At 40.3% G+C, this 24,670-nt stretch overlaps 1 protein-coding gene across 6 annotated transcripts in view; it reads right to left on the bottom strand.

Annotated features, from left to right (window-relative positions):
- Window positions 1–24,670, bottom strand: part of KIF21A (kinesin family member 21A) — a 282,538-nt gene that overhangs the window by 82,959 nt on the left and 174,909 nt on the right. For all 6 annotated transcript variants that reach the window (XM_063927091.1, XM_063927092.1, XM_063927094.1 and 3 more), the window contains 9 exons: window positions 23,711–23,828; window positions 18,435–18,623; window positions 16,755–16,954; window positions 13,394–13,501; window positions 9,424–9,492; window positions 9,099–9,301; window positions 8,204–8,351; window positions 4,309–4,503; window positions 2,113–2,214 (listed from right to left, as the gene is read on the bottom strand). In XM_063927091.1, the coding sequence (XP_063783161.1) occupies window positions 2,113–2,214; window positions 4,309–4,503; window positions 8,204–8,351; window positions 9,099–9,301; window positions 9,424–9,492; window positions 13,394–13,501; window positions 16,755–16,954; window positions 18,435–18,623; window positions 23,711–23,828 (1,332 nt within the window). The remainder of the gene's footprint in view (window positions 1–2,112; window positions 2,215–4,308; window positions 4,504–8,203; window positions 8,352–9,098; window positions 9,302–9,423; window positions 9,493–13,393; window positions 13,502–16,754; window positions 16,955–18,434; window positions 18,624–23,710; window positions 23,829–24,670) is intronic.

Here is a 24,670-nt window from a genome sequence, read left to right as displayed (position 1 = left end):
CAACATAAATGGATTTTAATGTATTTTTCACCTTTCGGTCTGCCGGCTCTTTTAGTAACGCCGTGCCCGGTGCAGGGAGAATTACTTTCTTTGTCACCTTGGACAGTGCACTATCTAACACAGGGCGTGACTGCCGGGAAAGAATATACAGGTTGAGTCTCACTTATCCAAAATGCTTGGGACCAGAGGTATTTTGGATATGGGATTTTTCCGCATTTTAGAATTATTGCATACCATAATGAGATATCATGGTGATGTGACCTAAATCTAAGCACAGAATGCATTTATGTTACATATACACCTTATACACACAGCCTGAAGGTGATTTTAGCCAATATTTTTTATAACTTTGTGCATTAAACAAAGTGTGTCTACATTCACACAATTCATTTATGTTTCATATACACCTTATACACACAGCCTGAAGGTCATTTAATACAATATTTTTAATAACTTTGTGTATTAAACAAAGTATGTGTACATTGAGCCATCAAAAAACAAAGGTTTCACTATCTCACTCTCACACAAAAAAGTCAGTATTTCGGAATATTCCGTATTTCGGAATATTTGGATATGGGATACTCAACCTGTATAAAGCTCGTGGGAGGGACTCTAATTAGATCTATTTCCCTGGAGTCCCTATCGTCGACACAGGACTTAGAGTCCGTGTCGGTATCAATAGTCATAACATTTGCAAATGGACTTTATGTGACCCAGGGAGGGCCGCCTGCAGATGGAACAGAATCCTAAAAAGAAACCCATCTTCCACATATCCAGCATGCAGTATTAGATACAGCCTTATCTAATCTCCTATTGATATGATGCATATTACCACGTATTTCTTTCACCCATGCAGGCTCTTGGTGTGTCGGTATCGCCACCACCTTACAACTCTGTGTTCCTACAATGGCTTCCTCCTGGGAGGAACTCCCTGCCTCAGATATGTCACACACGTGTACCACACACACTCACAGACACACTGGGACTTATAGGGAACAGATCTCTGTCAGGTGGACACAGAGAGGAAAAAACCAGCTCACACCCCAGCGCCAAGCACACACAATCTGTGAAACATATCATTGAAAAACAGACCTGCAGCGCTTTTATTATTATAATAGTACAAGTACCATATACATCTCTCCCCCCCCCCCGTTTTTGCACCCTGATACAAGTCAGTAGTGAAAGGAGGACCAGCGTTTCTCTTGTGAGGAGAAAATGGCGCTGGTAAGTGTGCTGGCTTAGTGAGGAAGAAGCTCCGCCCCCGTACTGGCACGCTTCACTCGCTCTTAACTAAATAGTTAATTATACTGGCGGGGGTAGGACAATGTGCCTTTTGCCATAACTAAGTTTTATGCTGCCCAGGGCGCCCCCCCTGTGCCCTGCAGTTGTGAGCAGTGTGTGTGTGAGCTGTGAGGAAGAAGCTCCGTCCCCGTAATGGCGCGCTTCCTTCCTGCAATTTTCAACAAATATTTATACTGGCGGGGGTTAGGACAGTGACTTGGCACAAATGTCCCCTCATGCCAGTGTCAGAATGAGGATTTATATGCTACCCAGTAGAGCTCCTCAGAGTGCATCCAGTCTCACTGGGCACAATTCTAAACTGGAGTCTGGAAGAGAGGCATAGAGGAAGGAGCCAGGTCACACCCTTTGAAAGTCTTAAAGTGCCCATGTCTCCTGCGGATCCCGTCTATACCCCATGGTTCTTGAGGTGACCCCAGCATCCTCTAGGACAGGCATGTCAAACTCGTGGCCCTCCAGATGTTGTGAAACTACAAGTCCCAGCATGCTTTGCCAGCATACCTTCCACTGATCAGCTGGTAAAGCATGCTGGGACTTGTAGTTTCAAAACAGCTGGATGACCATGAGTTTGACATGCCTGCTCTAGGACATATGAGAAATGAAGATTTTTTTCAAACCTGAGGAGGCTCTACAAAAACCCCATGTTCCCAATACTTAAAAAAGATTAAAGAATCTAAAATATAAATGGTCATCACTCCAGTTTTATTTTGACACATATACACACACACTATTTCACTGTATAAAAAAAATCTATTTTTTAACATATTAGGCAAATTAAAATGCTACGTATAGATGTATCTGTAAAAATCGTACCTTGTTAACAGCCATGGAAAAAAAATGATCGAGCAGATATCGTGCCTCTGTTAAAGTGCAGGAACTAATTATAGCAGTTACATCCAATGTATCTCCTTCTTCCTAGACAATAAAAACATTAAATAAAACTATTACATCGGACAGGTAAGAATTATAACAGGCATTAAAATTAATGGTGGACGAAAAAAAAGTCCAAGAACAAACAGCATTTATGGCATGTACAAAAGCTCACTGTGCATCAATGACCCAAGACATGGGTCAACTATGTTCAACCTGAACAAAGGATGGACATCAGAAGCCTGTCATCAATTAGTAGCAAGGTTTCTAGCATCGTATCTATATCACTACTGCCTCCAGAACGTTTGATAATAGAACCATTGTGAGGATTTATATATACCCAAGACAGTCCCCAGGATTGGCTCTGGCCAAGCTGGACTTGTAAGAACTGTATTTTAGCATCAGAAGACCATTGCTTCCACACCATTCAATGGCAAACCCGCCACTGAATTGAAAAAACACTGCCATTGCAAATAAACCATCAACTACAGACATTAAACAACTATCAATGTCCATACCTAAACCACGCAGTGTGAGCAGGGTAAACCAATGCTACATTATCCCTCTGCTGTTACGACTTTCCCAATCCATTTCAATTCAAGATTCACTTAACTGCAAAAAGTTCACACTTCCAAGTTGATGTCATGGTTTATTTATTTAGCAGCAGATCCTGAATTATTTAAGCCTGAAAGGGCATGGTGTTATTTGCAAAACATGGGGTGTTTTGCTAGTAAAAGCATCATCCATTTAAATTTTGAGTTTTAAACGGCAACCGGTCGAATGGTTCAGTAACCAAGCGGACATATATATGGTCGATACAATGTCGAAAACAGGACACTGACGTGGTTCAAGCTGTCAACATTCTCAAACTGTCGACTTTCTGAGGATGCAGATGGTTAGGGTTAGGTGCTACTTGGAGGGTTAGGCTTCGGGATAGGGATGTGAGGGTGTTCGGGGAGAAGTTAAGCACTTGGGTAAGGGTTAGTGTTAGGGATATGAGAACAAATACTTACTGGAACACTGATCCTCAGACACCTGCACCTGAACTAATCCTTACATGACCGATGGGATCTGAAAGAATATGCTGGATCTGCCGCCACCGCCGGGAGAAGGTAAAGACCACTAGACCGTCAGGGACAGTTTGTCAACATATCATCCGGGCAGATGCGATGAATGTTGATAAGTTTACTGTCGACATGCTGAGCATGCCAACATGCTGCATGTAGACAGATCGACCCCGTCAACATTTTCTGATGACTGTCGACAAGTCATATCACACCCCTTTAAACATGCCAAGAAGTATGCTTAGTAAATAAACCCCACACACTGATCAACCATCCATATGCCTACTCAACAGCACACAAAAATCCTGCATGATGAACCGAAGTTTTGATTCATTAGTTCACTGGTGGTGCTTCATGGCCCAAACAAGCCTCTTTTTCAATGCTGCAAAAAGTTATTTACCCATGAACTACGTTTCAATTTTTATAAACCTGAACTTTTTTTTTCTTATCTGTAACAGATTACTACTTCCCTTTGTACCATTTCAAGTTAGTAATTCGACTTGAATTGCTCAAGTTTCACTGAAGACTGTAAAAATAGGGTTTGACCAGTAATGTATACATATATATGACTTTTTTATTGGTTTCTTAATAGTAAAACTGTTGGGAACTGCTGTCTTAAGTTGGGTACACACTATACAATTTATCGCTCTGACCAGGATCGGAACAATATATTATACACATCGTGTTGTTCATTGAATCATTCCACTTCATGTGCAGCATGTAACAATAAATGGTTCTGTCGTACAGCAGATTGTGCAGTATATATAGCAGATGCAATGTCTTGTTACATCTCATCGCCACTTCACTGGGTCGCACTTTTGCACGGCGTGTACCCAGCTTTAGAGAGTGAACCTTATGCAGCATCTGAAATGAATAATAACCAATATAGCACGACACTGATGTTCGGTATACTGTAGGTTTGGCTGGTTAGGGTCTATATACATCTGTTTTCATTGCATATCCTGTAAATTTCAATGCAATTTACTCTTACTGTATGTATTAGACATGTATAAAAAAAATATCAATTCTACTGACAAGCCAGCTTTGGTTAAACAGCTGCATTGATAATAGTTACCTTCGCCTCTTCCATCTGCATAATGCTGGCCTGACAGTCAGATATGCTGTCATTAACGTAGTCTATATTTGCACTCAATGACTCAATTTCTTCATTCAAGTTGTTAATATTTTTGTCAATATCTCCATTTTCCTTTAGAATTCGGTCCCTTTTCCTTGTAACCTTTTCTTTTCTTTTTGTGAGCTCCTCACGTTGCTGTTATGGGAAAAAGAAACAAACACAATAAAACCACAGTGCATAAAGCCTTATGCAGCACTTACCTAAGGCATATGTTTTTTTAAGATAAGGGGTTTTCTAGTCACATACTGTAAAACCAGTACCCCAGCTTGCTAATGGTCGAGATCAAATATAGGTCCTGGCTTACATTTAATAGTATACTACAGCCAAGATTGATCAAGCCTTAAAGAGTGATAAGTTGCACGGCGATGAAGTACCAACCAACCAGCTCCTAGCTGCCATGTTACAGGCCATGTTAGGAGCTGGTTGGTTGGTACTTTATCACCGTGCAATTTATCACTCTCCAAGGCTTAATAAATCTGGGCATATGGAGACAAAATGGATTGAACACCCCCCACCGTATTCATGAAGGTATAAATTGGGTAGTGAAGCACTAATGAAATAATTTGTTAAGGAGATGGCGTGCCGAAAGGAGCTAACAGAGAAGCAGATGTAAGAACGTGCGCTATGTGCTTTCTGCTGCTGTTTCTGCATCCTCACAATGATGTATAATGAGGCTCACAGCGGGATTTTAAAGAAGGCACTTTGCGCATGCAGCAAGTTCGTCTGCGGCGCTGTGCCTATAGGAAGTCCATGCCTACCAGATGTATGACCGATAAGATGGCTCCTCTCCGTACGTTCTGCCCCTTGTGTCTCTTTGCCAGGTCGGAGCTGGAGTTGGCCCTGTTCAACTGGAATTCTTTTTTTTTTTTTTTTTGTCCTTCAAAATAACTTTATTGTTCGCCGCCACCCATGTCTCCCCAGCAGCCTCTGACATCACCCCCACGTCTCCTCAATGCCTATCCACGCATGTGCCTGCTCACTCTGCAGGGCTCACTGGGAGCTGGGGTGACGACGCATGTGCACACAGACAACGAACGGTGCTGAAAGGCAAAACAGCGCATCGCAGAGGGTCTTAGATAACGCATCGCTAAGAGGGCAGGCCGGCGGGTCATACATTCCAGTGATATGTGCCAGCAGATCCCAGCGAAAAACAGGAGAAGAGACACAGTGGCAATAAGGAACGTAAAGTAAATGATAATATATCTATCCAGAGTTTGAAAAGGGGATCATTGCAGGCTGCACAATGTCACAATACAGAAACCTCCGTAACCAGGATGGACTGGACAGCTCAGAGTCCAGAGCTTTACACCATTGAGAACCTCTGGGATGAATTGGGTGTGTTCTAGACCGACTCAACCTTTTTCAGTGTTGCAAGTTGGTCACTGTACTTAAGGCGGAATGGCAACACATACCGCTTACTGTTGTCCAGGAACTTGCGGGCATTTTGCCAAGAAGGTTGTCTACAGTCAGTAATCACTGCACGTGGTGGACCTACAGGGCTGGTTCTGGGGCTCTGTGCGCCCCGGGCGGCAATAGGGGGCGTGGTCATTTACGCCCCCTGTACAGACTGAAATGATGTGCGGTGCGCGATGACGTAATTGCGCACCGCATAGCACGCGATGACGTCATCGGGCACCGCACAGTAAAGGACCTGTTCACGAAGGGAAACAAGACGCGTACGCGTCTAGTTTCCCTTCACAGCGGCAGCGGGGGGCACAGCAGCAGCGGATCTTGCCCTGGTGTGGCGCCCTCCGGGAGGCAGCGCCCCGGGCAAAAGTCCTGCTTGCCCGTGGCAAGATCCGCTACTGTGGACCTACAAAGCACTAACATCAATAAAATCTTGTTGATTTATTTGAGGTCAGTGTCCCATCACTTTTGTCCACATACTGTATATCCTTTTAAAATCTAATTTTACTGCTGCAAATAATAAGATATTTAGGTATTTTCTAGACAACATTTCACAGGAACACTTACAGAGGATATATTGCCAATGATATTGCATACAACACTAGGAGCCAAATATCTTAATAGTTCCCACTATACTGGTACCATTACCAATGTACTCAGCCTTAATGTGCAGCAGATACAGAGAAATTTGCAACAATAGAAAGGACTGGCAATAACGGTGTACTGCCTTGTATTCATATAGGGCAATTATACTGGCGTGCAGATCGTATCATGGAAAATAATGGATTAAACAAGCACTTGCTTATTTTTATTTTGTTTGTAACCACTGTACTAGTTAATGTTGCTTGTCCATTTCAGCCACATTAACAGAGAGGTCAGGCAATATTTTAAAAACAATACCAATAATCACTACGCTTGGGTCTGAATAAGATCACACACAGGCTCAAACTATGTTACAAATATTTTATATCGCCACATAAAAGTAGATACAATTAGTATACATTTACTATTGATTCACATAAAAGAATAACTCTGTTTAGTTTCTAAAAATAAACAAGCACATAATAAATGAATGAATCAGGTTAATAAAAGCGCTCATGCACGCAGGGTATATTTTAACTGCATTTCTGTCATTGTCTAAAGCATAGATTTAGGACTCTATGCTGCAGCCTGCATAGGAGCTTATAGTACAGATGTGTGGGTTTGTATGTAACGTTCTTTCCGCCAAAATAGCGCAAGTCCGGATTGATCTTATTGGCTATCTATAACATGTGAGAGCCATTAGCAAATAAGATGCTGTTTTTGAAATCCAAGTAAAACAGAGTAAATATGAACCGGCACATCTGTAATTTATAGGATGCATAATATCAATGTTAATCCACCCCAATGTGCGCTCAAATGTAGCGCACTACATAGACTTATAAGTGTAGTAGGCAATCAAGGACACACTGTGTAGCCTGTAGTAGAGATAATAACATTGTAGATTAGTATGAAATATCTATCCATTTAATAGTTAATCATATGTTTACAGTAATTTTGCAGGTAGCATTAGGATGTTTCGGTCCAAGTGGATCTTTTTCAAGTAGGGCAACTCCATAGCTCACACCAAATAAAGTGTTCATAGAGACTATGCATACATCCCATCCCACTTTATTTTGCGTGAACTGTACAGATGCTCTACTTGAACCGAAACATCCTAATGCTACCTGCAAAATAACTGTAAGCATATGATTAATTATTAAATGGATCAAGCTGTATTACGTACTGTTCTGGCGAGTGCCTGCCTTTGGACTGTGTGTGTGTGTGTGTGTGTGTGTGTGTGTGTGTGTGTGTGTGTGTGTGTGTATATATATATATATATAAATATATATATATATATATATATACACACACACACACTGTATATATTATAATGGGTTGTAGGAAAATATGTAAAAAATTTAACTATTACAATACCTAAATGAGAAAGTATTGTATGCCGACCAGCTTTTATAACACTGTAAGCATGAATAACAATGCTTGTGGAAGCTATTCTGTTGAAACGGTATCCCGCCATGTGAGGCCTTTCGGCTTCATGAATAGATAGCGTAGTCTATGGGTACAAGCTCCATAAAGTTTAGCTTTCCATCGCTTGATACATATGGGGATTGCGTCAAACCTCTGTAAACAGCCATTTTCAGAGGTTTGACCACATTTTGTCCTTAGTACATCCCACCCTGAAGCACTAAGCCTCCAAATTTAGAAGGTGTTTAGGGTGGCTTCAGAAAAAAGGTATTGTATACTCTGTTTGGGAATGTGGGGAGATTGTGGACCTCATCTGGGGAACCACTGTTTTATTATTTAAGTTAAATATTAAAATAATTTTCATTCTTTAAAATATTTAGCTTGTATTATATTAGGCTATCAATTACAAAAGGAAGAATTTTACCTTCAGTAGCCGGTTCATGTCATACTCCATATTGGAGATAGTCATCCTCTGCATTACAATGGCAGAGATCCGACGCTCCAGTGACTGCCATTTCTGCCTGGCTGCCTTTGAAGTGTAAATGCTTGATCCTTTCCTTTGATGTTTTTTTCTAAGAATAAAAGATTGTGCATGTTCGGTTATAATATTTGTTTTGTAAGGAAGAATACCTATATAGTAGTCATCTATTGAATAAAAAAAATAGTTAAGGAAAAAATTGCATTCAAGAAAGTATTCATCGCTACATCTTAATTAAGCTTAACTTATTATAATTATCCCCCGTTGCCGTGATATTACTATCCATCCTCCTAACTCCTACTGTTCTCATCTGGGGATTGTGAACATTTTGCAATAACTGTACCTTCATTAAAATTCCAATTCTGTAGTTAGCACATGTAATTAAAAATAAATACCCATGCTTCTTGCACTAAATATATTAATGACATTACTTTTGCTGCTGTGCTGATCTTTCATAACAAATCTATAAAAAGGAAGGTATGTATAAATTTAGTACAGGACTCAACACGTTATGTAACCAGGTTTATAATTAAAAAAAAAAATTAAAAAATTGTATAAACCATAAAGTTGCCAATTAATGCATTAGATTTGAAACATTCACTATATAATTAGAAATTAGTAAGATACATTTTGGATTTGATGCTAAGAGTGAATAATCATATTTTGGAAGCTATATCACCAGTACAAAATACAGTAAGAAAGGTGTAAAGTAGCAGGTAGCAAAAAACCCATACAATCACATATTATAGTGATGCAACAACTAAATGCAGATATATATGCCTATGACAGCATTTCCAATTCAACGACATTATTCCTGTATGAAAAAAGATCAGTGATTCACCTTGTTCCATTTATAGCATTAGACGTTGCAGGCTGGACTCTAGCAATAGGGATTCTAGGCCTCGATTGTCCTCCGATTTTCATTGAATCATTATCTTCAATAGCATGATCAGAAACAGTTTCAGGCAAGCTTATTTTGCGGCTGCTAACCCGCCCAGCCACTTTATCAGACATCGGTTTTACTTGTCGCCGAAGTGCTGTAACCTGTTGACAGGAAATAGCAGGACTTAAACTGGTAAACAACCTATGCAACGCGCTGTAGCAGTATAGACATAAACATATATTCTAAAGATCACTTTCACTGCCTCCAGAAATATCGTTTTTACCTCTTCATTTTTCCGACGAAGTATTAATTCCTGCTGTCTTTTCTGGGATTCCAGCGTTCTTAGCTGACTCTACAATACAACAGATTTACCATAATGCTCATAATTATAATCAATATCAAATATGCAAGTGTACAAATCAACATGTTTGTGAAGCAATAGTCCAAAATCATAGATTACTATACAGTTTATATGGCTGATCTACCATCTTTATACTCAAATTGGCCAGCTGCTAGACATCTGTAAAGGCAGATTCAGAGGCTAAAGGTGTCACATAAAAAAAGCATGGAGAGGTCAGAATTGGGTGGAAACTGTTGTAAGGAACCTAATGCACAACTCTTCTGTCTTCTATTGCCAACAGTTTTTTTTCTATAATTACATATTTTTTTAAAAATTATATCAAAACACAGGTTGAGTATCCCTTATCCAAAATGCTTGGGACCAGAAGTATTTTGGATATCGTATTTTTCCGTATTTTGGAATAATTGCATACCAGAATGAGATGATATGGCGATGGGACCCAAGTCTAAGCACAGAATGCATTTATGTTTCATATACACCTTATACACACAGCCTGAAGGTCATTTTAGCCAATATTTTTAATAACTTTGTGCATTAAACAAAGTTTGTGTACATTCACACAATTCATTTATGTTTCATATACACCTTATACACACAGCCTGAAGGTCATTTAATGCAATATTTTTATTAACTTTGTGTATTAAACAAAGTTTGTGTACATTGAGCCATCAGAAAACAACGGTTTCACTATCTCAGTCTCACTCAAAAAATTCTGTATTTCGGAATATTTGGATATGGGATACTCAACCTGTAATAGTATTTGAAGCACTTAATCAGTTCAGATTTTCCTCTTAAAGTTAAAAGGTGAAGACAGGAAGTTAACTGAATTTACTAAGTTTACCTTTAACTGATCTGTTATGTGACCATAGGATTTTGCAACATTTTAGGGACTAAAGTAATATCACATCAAACAGTAAACTAAACAGTGATTGAAAAATCAAATTGTGGAATAGGGAAGCATACGGGGGGGCTAAGGGGTCACGTGCCCCAGGCTCGGGAGTCGAGGGGGCGTGGGGAACTCTGCCTGGCTCCCTGACAGCTGCTCCCTCACCCTCCGCGATTGCCACCCGCAGCCGCGAATGGCGCCATCATGGACCCGCCGCGGCTGCGTCTCCATGTCTCCCTCTGCCCGCCCGCCGAGTGTGCCTCCTGCAAGCCCTCCCCGCCCGCATCTTTACCGCCTGGCGACCGCTGCTTGCTGTGGACGGAGACGCGGCTGTGCGTGCACCGTCACCTGCCGCACCTCTGACCTCCGGCACCCGCTGCAAGCCCCAGACACTGGCCTCACTCACTGCACGGAGGCTAAGGATTGATCTACAGCGGTGAGTGGAGAGAGATTATATATATATATATATATACACACACACACACACACACACACACACACACACACACACACATACACTGTAGTTATTTATTTTTTCTTCTATCTATCTATCTATCTATCTATCTATATATACACACACACACACACATACTCTCCTGGGATGCGGCACTCCTGGTGACTTCAATGAAGTTTCTTATTTGAAGTCACCAGGAGTGCCGCATCCCAGGAGAGTATGTGTTTACGTTTATGGAGGCACCCAGCGCAGTAGTGCTGCATTACTGGGAGAGCCTGGCATTTTGGTTGGTTATAGATATATATATATATATATATATATATATATATATAATTTGTAGAAATGACAGCACTCTATGTCAGTAACAATAATTATGGTGCAAGGTCCTGGCGATTGATATGTAAACACTCACTTCCTCCAAACTGGAAAAAGAAATTAGACCAGCACTCACGTTTTTGAAGAAAAAAAAGTAGTTTTATTCCTGACAAATCATCTGGAAGTAACTACTGCTACGATCCGCCCAACAGCTGTTTCAACGCTTGCTTGTCCCCTGATGAAGACAGGGGAAAAAAACTACTTTTTTTTCTTCAAAAACGTGAGTGCTGGTCTAATTTCTTTTTCCAGTTTGGAGGAAGTGAGTGTTTATATATATATATATATATATATATATGTTCAAATAAGTCCAGCACTCTCCTCTTAGCAGTTAACCTCTTTTGTGTCAGTGCAGCTGTGAATATACTCCTGAGGTTCTCAATGATAGAAAACATGCACTGCAGAGTTGTTTAGAAATGAATATTTTACTTCATGCTAATTACGACGTTTTTGGGATTGCACAACTGTATGCTTCCTGAAGACTGGGTGTGCAATCCTAAAACTTCGTAATTGTTGTGAAGTAAAATATTAATTCCTAAACAACTCTGCAGTGCATGTTTTCTATCATTGAGAACCTCCATATATAATATGCATGGAGAGCCGGAACTCACTGTTGTTAAACTGGAAGTGTGCCCGGTTGCCATCAAGTATAGTGCATATAGTCCATCATACAAAGTGCGGCACTCACGGGTTCTAATGCACGCAGAATGCAGCAGGTTTTCCTGGCTTGTCAACATTTTATTTACTCATATAAATTTAGTCAGGATACGACGACATTTATATGAATAAATGAAATGTTGATAAGCCAGGACAACCTGCTGCATTCTGCTTACATTAAAACCCTTGAGTGCCGCACCTCGTATGATGGACTATAGATAGATAGACTATTGTGCAGTGTACAGAGATTAAGTGTCCACTACTGTGTGGCAGGGGTGCTAAAGGGGTGCTTTTTTATGCAATTCTACCAGGACACATTTTGCAGAAACTGCGCACATGCTCACCGCTAGTACCGCAAATAGGAATTTCTAATTGGATCTCGCATTTCTTGGGAATCTTAATTGGACTGATCCCATAGACTGTATTTTAGACTTGTACTCTTGCTTAATAAGCCCTTGATATTCTCTACCACATGTACTCACATAAAAACTAGGGTTCATTTTTTGGTCAGAAGCAAATCAACCTACCAGTAATTTTCTGAAGTGTGGGAGAAAGTAGGAGCACCCAGAAGAAATCCACGCAAATACTAATAGAACATACAAACTCTACACAGATACTGCTTTGGTCAGGAATTTAAATGATCTCAGTGCTGAGAGGCAGTACTGCTAACCACTACGCCAACATTGCAGACCTGATTCTTAAAAGAATCGTGTTTCCAAGCTCAAACAGGGCTCACAAAGGGTACAACCCTTTAAAGTGTAAAATGTGATTTAGAAAAAGAAAAATGTTGGCTTTCGACTGTAATATATTACAGCATTAGAAACTGCACCTATAGATTAACATAGATCAGAGCTGTGTTCCAAAGATACACTAATACATAATGCAACTGTCCACACAAAAGCACAAAGAAGGCTAGTGAAGAATGTCACTGCAGATCTGAAAGCAGACGTGCTCAATTCATAGCCTTAGACATTAACACTGCAGAAGCAGACCAGGTAGAGAAGACCACACAGCCAATCCTGCTTCAGTGTGGTCTAACAAAAATGTTAACTGAAAAGGAAAAATATAAATACTGTACAATTAGGGTGGAATTCAAATGATATATCACGCCCAATCTCCTGTCTAAAATGATCCCCGTTATCGTGCATATCGCGCCAATGGTAATCAGGTTTAGCTGTGTAAAGGGTCCGGTGCCTTGCTACTCCAAGGGTAGCAAGCTGAAATAATGATACCATGCACCCGATGGCAGAAACAGAACGGGTGTGGAAAGGGGTGAAAATAATTGAATTACGCCCAAAGTATGAAATGTCCCAACCTCCACCCAGCAACAAGAAAAAAAAAAATAGGATAAAAGTGCTCTAACTGCTATATGTGGAATTTAAACTCATGGATGATGCCTGTCATCATAGATGGACACATTCTTTGTACGGTGTTGAATATATTATGCTAAAATATAAAAATAGTTCTTTGTTCAGCCATCAGCTGTAATAAGCATCTACAAATCATTTATAAACACTACTCACCTCTCGCTTCCGCTGGTCTTTCTTAAGCTGGGCAATTTCACGGTTTCTACGAGATTCTACCATTCTGGCCTTTTCTTGTTCTTCCTTCATTTGCTTCATTAGACGAATCTAAACCACAATAACCAAAATGCAATCATTGCTATAAAGACTTCAAACCCTAATGCAAAATAATGAAATAGAAAACATGCATGTGAAAATATAAAATCTGCCTAGAATAAAATATGCTATAACAAACTATAAATAACGTCTAAATGATGAGTAATGAACATTACATTTAAGGCCAATCCAAGAACTACACAGGAGAAATTACTGCTAGAATTTTTTTTATAGTAGCCAAAATTGAATTGTAAACTACTGTACTGACTTCTTTCATAGCTTATACATTATGTTTCTGTTGCTGTCATTTAAATAAATGCAAATAAAGCAGGTCTGCAATGTTTAGTTAAAGGTTGACCGTGTAATAACAGCAAAGCTTGCATGTAATACATTTGTTTCATGTGTGTAATTGGGTAGAAACACTTATTGTTATAAGAACAAGAAAAGCTTACATAGCATAACAAATAACAGAGAAAGTAATGATCAAAGACACTAGAGGAGGAAATGTGTTAAGAGACTCAAGGGGTCTATTTACTAAGCCTTGGATGGAGATAAAGTGGATGGAGATAAAGTACCAGACAATTGGCTCCTAACTGCCATGTCACAGGTTGTGTTTGAAAAATGGCAGTTAGGATCTGATTGGCTGGTACTTTATTTCCATCCGCGTTATCTCCATCCAAGGCTAAGTAAATAGACTCCGCATTCTCCAGAACAAAACAATTGTAAAATCTGTCAACTGATGCAATCTCCTAGCCTTGGAAACGGTTGTTAAACCTGTACCAACTGCGGCATACTTTCAGGGAGATTGTGCAAGTAGCACATAGGCGGGAAGGGTCTGGTGCTAAAATGGGTGTATCCTGCTATGTCCAATGGGTGTGTCTATCCCATCTGGACTGGAGGCCAATCCCAGGAGAGACATGCTAGCTGCAGGGCAGCTGCTTCTATTCCAGGACTGGGAGAACCATTCACATGTGTATGCATACATTCAGGGGCACTGCGAAGATCAGGGACATTAACCTACATTCCCTGGATTCCGGTAGATCTCCCAATATTTCAGGATTTCCCTGAATATTCTGGGAGTGTATACATGGGCTGAGCAGTTTAATTAATGAACTCATTAATAGAATGCATTTTATTTAGTGGCCTCCTTGAGCCATATGGGCTAGTTGTAGCAGTGTTGAAAATGTTGCAGATGTGTAGCACAATCAAGTCCCAGGGGTTACATGCCGGTCAAGAGCAGTGTCACCAAATCAGTTAATTCTATAATAGACGTACATGCAATACATTTCCTTACCCAGCCAAAAAATCATGGAAACGATGTATGATGTGGTGATATAAATGAAGGACATGCTATGAAATCAAACCGAAGGCTAACTTGACACTGCCCCAATGAGCATACAATCTAATAGGCGAGGGGATTAATTGATTGATTGTAGCTTGTGGTTTAGAGTTTGCATTTGGCTACTATTATGGGTCCTACACACTGAACGATTAGTGTGATTTGAACGATGATCGATATGTATGGATGACCGCTATCGCCCAAATTGGCTTGCATCGAAAAACATTGATAAACCAACGTGAAACAACCGCGAGGACGTGCATCGTTCATCGTCCGTGTCTCTACACTAAACGATATCAACAACAGATTGTTTATTTCTGAACGATATTGTTCTAAGATATCGTCCAGTGTGTAAGGCCCATAAGGCAGAAGCATTCCAGTAGATCTTCCAATGAACCCTGTGGTTATGGACACTCCTGTGTAATCTCACACTACTTTCACAATGTTTCACACTTTTATACTTATGAGAAGATGATTATGTGGGTGGGAGGGAGGGCACAGAGCTGATCTAAAGCGCAGCCATCTGAAATTGCCATCTACAGAAATATAAACAAAATCAGATTTAGACTAGTTTTATGGGAAATTTAGGTTTTCTTTATAAGGGTTTTCACCTTCAAACAGAGGAAACTGCCGTTTTGTGGGCTTAACTAACAGTCAGGAGAATGCAGCCCATCAATTCACTAACTCCTGAATATACTGTAAGTCAGGCGGTGCCTCAGTTATATCACTGCTTCTTGGAAAATTGATAGGCCTCATGTTGTGATGCAAAATATATATCTGTACTGCATATGGTGACAGGTTCACTTAATTTTGAATACCACTGTATAACTAAAATAAATTGAAGAGGCAAATTAGGAAGAGCAAAATGGCCAATATGCAGCACTGAACCCTCTTTTGTGACACTGGGAGTTGAGATCTGCAGGAATATGTAAAAATTCCATGAAGTGCAAAGGTTTGTAGAGCAATATTCCAGCATTTGTAGCTGCATATGGAGTAGGACTATGTTTAGGCTAGGTGCACTGTTGTACTTACTTTTGTGAAGCAGTATAAACACTACATTTTATTTTGTGGAAAAAGAATACTGAAGGAGATAAAGATGTGGAATGGATACATGTTTTATTGAAGACTCTTGCAGTGTGGTACAGCTCATATGCATTCTCTCTCTCTGCAAAAGAACTTGAGTTGTGCACCAGCTTAGAGTTAATGAAGACTGAGTCTTAGACCCCATTAGAGTATAGGTTATGACATGCTTTCAGTTGCACTTTGTTGTAGAAATGTATTTCCAAGTTAGTAAGTCTTGATGTAGTTTCACTCTTATTATCGACTGAAGCCATAGATGATGCTACAATGAGCTGCATTTTAGTAGCATTAGTTAAAAATGCCATTTAAAGAAAGTGTTAGTCTTATTAAAGTGGTAGGCATTAACATTTCATATGTGGCACTACATAAACGTTGCACAGTGTCCCTCAAATGTTTATACAAAGCTAAATGAGCTTTATTTTATTTTATTTTTTAAATAAAGACATCTCTTAGGAAGAATCTAATATGCAATGAACAGAGCATCTCAACCAGTGTTTCCCAAACTTAAAGCCCGCTAACACTCCAGGCTTTAAGGATAGCCATTGCTTCAGCACAGATGGTTAAATCGGTAGGACTGAGATACTAATTAATTCACCTATGCAACCTGGACTGATAGGTGCTTTGAGGCCAAACGTTGGAAAGCACATCTAGACACAACAAAAAACAATGAAAGAAACCCCCCAAAAAACAAACTTATTTGCTATGTGTATCAAGTGTACTTTATAAATGAGGTCCAGTGACTGAAGCGCCTCATCTGGTGGTAATGTCGATGTCTATTAACATTCTCTTGTAAGCTTTACTAAAATGTTAACGGGCAGAATAAAAGCAATCACCTATGTAACTTACTTTTGTTTTCTTCATTTCAGCTACTTCTTGCTGCAATTTCTTCATTTGTTTTTCATACTGCGTCTGGTTTTTCAGTAAGCGAGCATGTTCCTTTTGGGCAGTCTGCAGTTTCTGAAGTTCCTTGTGCATAGTCTGTAGCTTCTTTTCATATTCAGTCTTTATTTTTTTTGTTTTCTCCTCTGTACACGTTTCCATTGAACCTAAAAAGAATTTTGCACCATGTGATAAGCAGGAAAAAAAACCACATAGGCAACCAACAACGGTATGCAAATATTCAAAGCATGTTTACTTAAGATAACTAACTATAATTTCAACTGTAAATTGTAAAACAATAAAATAGAATAGCCATTCTCACAAAAAAATAAATCCCTATTACCCATCGAGTCTTTTGTTTTTCTTTGCTTTTGGTGGCCTCTTTTAGGCCAATTACACTGTTAAATTTAGATTGTAAAATCCTGGCAAAAATGATAGCAAATCGATTACAATCTATTCACCAGATCTTCTTACTTCCCATCAGCTGGACTTCATGAAGGGCCACCATTCAAGTAAAGGTATAAGATCAGCCATAGCTGCCACGGTGATCTTCTCCCAGGATCGCTCCTCATCATTATACTCACAAGGCCTTTGATATTGTACTCTGTTCTCACTTATACAAAATTCTTAGGCGCAGATCATTTGCCAAAGATTTCATCAGATTGATCGGATATTTCTACAATTCTCCACATATTTGCTTGCCTGCAACTTTACACCAAAGCCTATATCCTCGGTCAGCCATGTCAATTTATTTTTATAGCATTTAGACATGATACAAGCTGTTCTATGCATTGCTCATTTAGTGTATTTCTTCCTCTTCCTTCATTTAAATCCCCCACTCCTAAGAGCAGCTGAAGTGTTGCTTATGTAGGGAGAGAAAATCATCCGCAAAGCAAAATTATTATATGAAGGATAATTTACATTAATAGTATTTATTCCAAATTGGTTTTGCCTACTCCAAACAGTAAATGTAGTTCAATTGGCAGGTGTGCTACAGGAATCAGTTTCTATAAATTTTATATAAGACACAAAGCTCAAATGGCAAGGCATACATAAAAGGAAAAAAATACATATATTAAAGTGTGAAGAATGTTGCATTAAAACTCAGCAACAAACTGTATAGTCCATTTTATTTACTTAGGAGCCTACAAACTAATGAGTTTGGCTTCTGTCCCTCTTCCATAAATCTTTCCCTATTACAAAGTGCAATATATAGCAAAACAGCTGCACACTCCTAACCCAGTGTACAGTGGATGGATGCAAATCCATGGATACAAATTAATAAACAAAGTTAGTTACAGTATAGTGTTTAGAACGGAAGTAATTTTTAAAGAGATTTGATACACATGAATCTATTAACATGTACAAATATGACAGCCTTCACCTTACCCGCGACCGGGTCGCAAGTGCGAATGTACTCCAATTGTGACTATTCGTGCCCTGCTGTAATCCACACAGCCCTCTGGTGCATGCGCAACGCACACCTGCGGGCATGCTACTCACAGCAAAAGACCCGTGTTTGCCAAGATTAGCTTGGAGGATGAGAAAGTACACTTCTGTATGTATTTTTTCCTTTTATGTATGCCTTGCCATTTGAGCTTTGTGTCTTATATTGGCGTTTAAACAACCTATATAGAGTTTATATACCAATGTTTTGAAGTACACGATCTCTTTCAAGTTGTGTATCCCGAATTTTATGCTGTAGCGTCATCAGCTTCTCTTCATATTGCTGTTTCAGGGTATGTAATCTTCTCTGGCTGTTTTCTAGTTCATCAATAAGCTTCTGTTTAATTGCAATCTCACAGGTAATATTTGCCAGATCAGCTTGGTAGTTTTCTAAAAAAAAACAACAAAAAAACTTTTTTAAAGTAGTACTTCTTGTAAATGTAATTTTTATATGCAAGAACTGATGCAGCAGACAAATATTGATGTAAAACAGATATACCTGAATAGGTGCAGGCTTCAACAAAGAGTTAAAGCCCCCATACATTAGGAACCAGTTTCTCCGATTTGACGGAAATGCCCAACCATTGGGAAATCAGGGAAATACTTAATTTTAAATATTCCAGATTTGCCAATCGGAGAATTGAGATATTGAAACATGTTTAATATTCTCAATTCCCCTACTTGGCTGCCAGGGGATCATGAAATTGCGGCAATCCACTGCTAATGTATGGGGGCCTTTAGTTATGATAACTATTCAAGAAGAAGAAGAAGAAAAAAGTGGAGCCATTAGCAGGTGTGGCTGTGCAGAATATATGAGCACATATTTTAATAGTACATCATATAAAACAATGGCATACAAAGATAACTAGCCATGTCTGTCTCTACACAAATATACTAGCTGTGACTGTTTCCCAACATGCAGATAATATACCAGCCATGATTGCTCCACCCCTCCTCACATCACACATATAATACACCAGCTATGTGTCTCCCCAACATTTAAACATAGACTGTGCATGATAACCTACTCCCACAAGCATAATGTACCACGTATCAGTAATTATACTCTATACTAGCTTCATCTTTTACAAAATAAACCAGCTTTTTCCTCATAACATATGCACCAGCCTGTGTCGCCTTACATTGTATAACCGACATGCCCTAAAAGACAATAAACGATCTGGTGCCGCTCAGATAATTATACCATCTAAGTGCTCCACAAAGAACATATTAAAGTCCCCCAAGATGGTAGTAACCAAGAACAATTCAGCACTAGCATTAGCATTTACACCTCCTATGCACAATGTTCCATAATCTGGAGCTATCACAGGGGTTGGAGACATACAAACCCAGTTGTCGTGGGGGGTCTGTTCTTTTCCAATATTGAGCAATTGCGGCTCTGGTGGCTATGAGGATATGGCCTATCACGTAAGAGTATTCAGAAGGTATTTGAGGGGGGAAATAATGCAAAAAAACAATCTCAGGACGGTGGGGGAGGGACACCTTTGTGACCTTTTCAATTAGCCCAAAGATCTCTATCCACAGTGGCCTAATAACTGGGCATGTCCAAAATATGTGAGTTAAAGTACCTACTGATCCACATTGCCTCCAACAAAATTTAGAGGAGTCTGGCCAGATCTTATGTAGTTTGTCAGGTGTGTGGTATAGGCCATGGATCAGTTTGAACATCATTTCGGTGTGGTTGATGCACCGAGACATTTTAAAAATATTCATAAATATATTTTCCCATTCCTGCTCAGTCAGAGGGATGTTAAATTCTGATTCCCACCGTGTTTGGATATGTAATTTCATGTCATTGAGTGGGGAGAGGAGCGTAATATACCACTGAGATATACCACCTTTGTGTTGACTGGAGGAAAAGTTGCTTAAAATATGTGGGGGTGGGGTAGGGGGGGAGAGAGGATCAGGTATATTTGCCTTAATCCAGTGTCTGATGCGTAGGTATTTATAAAAATCCTTTGATGGTATCAGATATTGGGTTTGTAGTTGTTGGAAGGTTTTAAGCTCTGATTTGTCATACAAATCCTTGATCTGTCGAACCCCTAACTCTCGCCAGTTCCGCAGTGGGAGGTCTGGGAGTAGTTTGGAAATCGCCAGGATGGATAGGTGCGTGGAGGGGAGTGTGCAGTCGCCCAGATTATTGACTAATCTGTCCCAGACCTTGAGGGAGTTAGTTATACTCTTCATAAATTTGGTAGAGGGGGGTCTATGTAAGGGTTTGACCCAGATTAAATCTGGTAGAGGGAATCCTGTGCACATATGACTTTCAATATCTACCCAGGGTTTTACGGAGTCAGTCTGGAGCCAGTCCTTCAACTGATCAAGGAGACATGCATGTTGATAAAGTTCAAGGTTAGGAAATGCAAGACCCCCATTACCTTTGGATCTAAACAGACGGTTTCTAGCTATCCTGGGTTTTTTGCCCTTCCAAATAAAGGTAGACATGACAGAATAGAATTTGTTAAGGAGAGCGATCGGTACTAAGTAAGGTATGGCTCTAAATAGGTAAAGGATTTTAGGGAGGAGCATCATTTTTATTGATGAAAGGCGCCCCAACCAGGAGATTTCATAGTTTGTCCATTGTTTGGTGAGGGTTCGGAAGTGGCCCAAAAGAGGAAGGTAATTACACTCCACCGTGGAACGAAAGCTGGAAGGGATCTTAATCCCAAGGTATTGAATGGAAGAGTCCTGCCAGGCATAAGGATATATAGATTGTAGGGTTTGGAGTGGGGTCGGGTCAATGTCAAATGCCATTGCCTCAGTTTTAGCCGTATTCAATTTATAGTAGGAGATTTTGGCGTAGTCCTGTAGGATATCGTGTATGACTGGGAGAGAAATTTCAGGCTTAGTTACAAATAGCAGGACGTCGTCTGCAAACAGGCAAATCTTATGTTGCGTGGGACCTATGTGAACTCCGCTAACTAGGGTAGACTCTCTAATTTTCTCTGCTAGAGGTTCTATCGCCAAAATGAAAATTAATGGCGACAGTGGACATCCCTGACGAGTGCCGTTGGTGATAGGGAAGGGATCAGATAGAAACCCATTACTAAAAACGCGTGCTGAGGGGTACGTGTATAGGCGTAGGAATTGTCCCGTGAACCCAAACCTGGCAAGAACTTCTGACATGTATAACCAATGAATCCTGTCGAAAGCTTTCTCCGCGTCGAGGGAGAGCAATAATAAGGGTTCCCGCGACGCGGAGCGAGCCTCCAGCAGGGAGAAAACTCTCCTGGTATTGTCAGAGGCTTGGCGACCTATAGTGAAGCCCACTTGGTCTTGATGGACCAATGTGGGGATCAGCGGATTTAGTCTATTTGCAAGCAGTTTGGCATACAACTTTATATCTGTATTCAAAAGTGCTATGGGTCTATAATTTGCGCAGAGGGATGGGTTCTTGCCTGGTTTGAGAATCGTTATGACCTGTGCCTCCAACATTTCTCTAGGGAAGGGGTTAGAGGAGGCGTCGTTGTACAGATTAAGGAGAAGTGGGGAGAGTGAGTCCTGAAAGGTAGTGTAAAAGAGATTAATAAACCCGTCCGGTCCAGGGGCCTTGTCTTTTTTGAGGGCTTTCAGGGAAGCCTGGATTTCTCTCTCAGTCCAGGGTGTGCAAAGTGTGGAAGCATCCTCGGGGGAAATGGAAGGCAGATTAATGGAATCTAGAAAGGACCGTATAAGCTGCAAGGAAGGCTGTGGGGTGAGAGGATCTTGTTTGAGGTTGTATAGTTTCCTATAATAAGAGGCAAATTGGTTTGCAATATCTTTAGGGTTCAGCGATTGCGGTCCGTCTGGGTTTGCTAGGTATTTAATTCTATTAATAAGATTTTTCCCTCTGAGTTTCCGCGCCAGTAGTTTACCTGCCCTATTACCTAATGTGTAGTATTTTTGCTTTAGGTTAGAGACTGCTCTTTGTACGTGTAAAAGGTAGAGACTGTTTAGTTTCCTTTTTGCTTCCGTCAGGGACGCAAGGATGAGATCATCGGTAGGGGATTGTTTATGTTTAGCTTCTAGCGTCGTCACCTCCAACTCATAAGCCAACTGAACTTCCCTGTCTCGACGCGCTATACGAGCTGAGGCATGTATAGCTGCGCCTCTCAGGACTGCTTTAAGGGCACACCAATGATTGGAGATAGAGGTATCAGCGGGGTTGTTTGTGTCCAAATAAGAAGACAGGGCCTCTCGTAATATAGAGACTCCGTCCTCATCTCTCAAAATGTAATCCCGTAACCTCCAGGGGCGTGTTGCGGGGATAGGGGTTTTGTATGTCCAAGTCCAAAGTAGTGGCGCGTGGTCTGACCACGATATTGGCAAACAAACCCAGTTGTCATGTTACAGGAATTGCAGCAACAGCTGGAATAGCACAATACCATAAAACACTGTACATGAGAGGTTATAAATGCCTCGAGACTATTCTAATGATTCCCACGCTGAACGATGATAGTCCACTTCAAGAGCAGGGTGGGTAGGGAAGAATCTGGAGGAAAAATATGATCCTGTCACTACAGTGCATGCTTTAGTCGCTATGGTGACCTTCCTAACAGGCTTTGTCCAGCACTGTATTAGTATAAAAACACGTAATAGGCAAGATTGATAAAATAACCTAGCCCTGACAACATATGCCAAGTCTTGAACCAGAGCCACCAAAGCAAATAAATAAATAAATAAATATATGAGCCATTTGGGCCTTTAGACTGTAATGACATGTGAAGGCATTATTTCAAATTTTGACTTGACAGATAACATAGCAAAGAAAATACACCATAAAGTAGAAGCAGTGATTGGACTAATGTAATCCAAATATTTTTCACATATATGCCCTCATTCCGAGTTGTTCGCTCGCTAGCCGCTTTTCGCAGCATTACACTCGCTAAGCCGCCTCCCTCTGGGAGTGTATCTTAGCTTAGCAGAATTGCGAACGAAGTATTCGCAATATTGCGAAAAGATTTTTCTGTGCAGTTTCTGAGTAGCTCGAGACTTACTCTTCCAGTGCGATCAGTTCAGTGCTTGTCGTTCCTGGTTTGACGTCACAAACACACCCAGCGTTCGCCCAGACACTCCCCCGTTTCTCTAGCCACTCCCGCGTTTTTCCCAGAAACGGCAGCGTTTTTTCACACACACCCATAAAACGGCCAGTTTCCGCCCAGAAACACCCACTTCCTGTCAATCAAACAACGATCACCAGAACGAAGAAAAAACCTTGCAATGCCGTGAGTAAAATACCAAACTTCTTAGCAAATTTACTTGGCACAGTCGCAGTGCGAACATTGCGCATGCGCAGTTTGCGGAAAATCGCTGCGATGCGATGAAAAAGAACGAGCGAACAACTCGGAATGAGGGCCATAGACAAAAGCAAAATATTATGCAGAAATGAAATTGAACATGAAGATTTTGTGATGTATGACCTATTAACTTACAATGGCTGCAAAGCTCGGGCAAAACAAGTTTTATCCCAAGAATACCTTTTTCATCTAGTTCTGAATCTGATTCATCAGAGCTGTCGGCTCCGTCAGCATCATCATCGTCTTCATCATCATCTTCATCCTCCTCTTCGTGATCACTTCCTTCTTGGCCTTCATCCTAAACAGAATTTAATTTATCATTTGCCAGCGATTTTAAACTTATAAACAATAATACTTTGAAAAAGTATGTGATAATATTTATTCACAAATAAGGTTATGTCTATATTTAAACGTCAGCCTGATCATCTGTAAGCAGGGTATGTGGTCAAGTTGCAGGCTGTCAGGATCCCGGTGGTCAGGATACAGATGCCGGAATCCCGACAACCGGTGAAATGCCAGCGGTCGAAATTCCACCCGCCGCATAGAATCCCCACTCGGTCACCACCGGGCCCGATGCGTGGCAAGCGCAGCAAGTCCGTGAGGGGACACGCTGCACTCGCCACCGGTATTCCAGCGTTGGTCTGCTGACCACCGATATATCATACTGTTCCTACAAGCAAGGTCTAATTTGCCTAAAGAGGGGGAAACGCCTTCCAGATTACTACCAAACAGACAATTCCCTGGATCAACATACAATACCATGTTATTGATGTTAGTAGATCTTCTCCATTCTTTTCTTAACATTGTATTCAATACTAGATAGTGTGTGTCTTTATTTGACAGTTTCACAGCTCAAACAATAATAAACTGATCGACAGACATACATTTGGGCTGTGACATAATTTTTCTAATTTTGCCTCTGTACCCCACCGCATTTGATTTCAAATTAAACAATGTAGATACAAATAAAGTGGTGACTTTCAGCTTAATTCAAGAGTTTGAACAAAAATATCATATCAAACATTTAGGAATTGCAACCATTTTTATTCACAGTCCCCTATTTTCAGGTGCTCAAATGTAATTGGACAATTAACATAATCATAAATAAAATTTTAATTTTTAATACTTTGCAGGCTAATA

The sequence above is a fragment of the Pseudophryne corroboree genome, chromosome 6 (genome assembly GCF_028390025.1).
Source record: "Pseudophryne corroboree isolate aPseCor3 chromosome 6, aPseCor3.hap2, whole genome shotgun sequence".
Taxonomy (NCBI): Eukaryota; Metazoa; Chordata; class Amphibia; order Anura; family Myobatrachidae; genus Pseudophryne; species Pseudophryne corroboree.
This window is presented reverse-complemented; position numbering and strand designations above follow the sequence as displayed.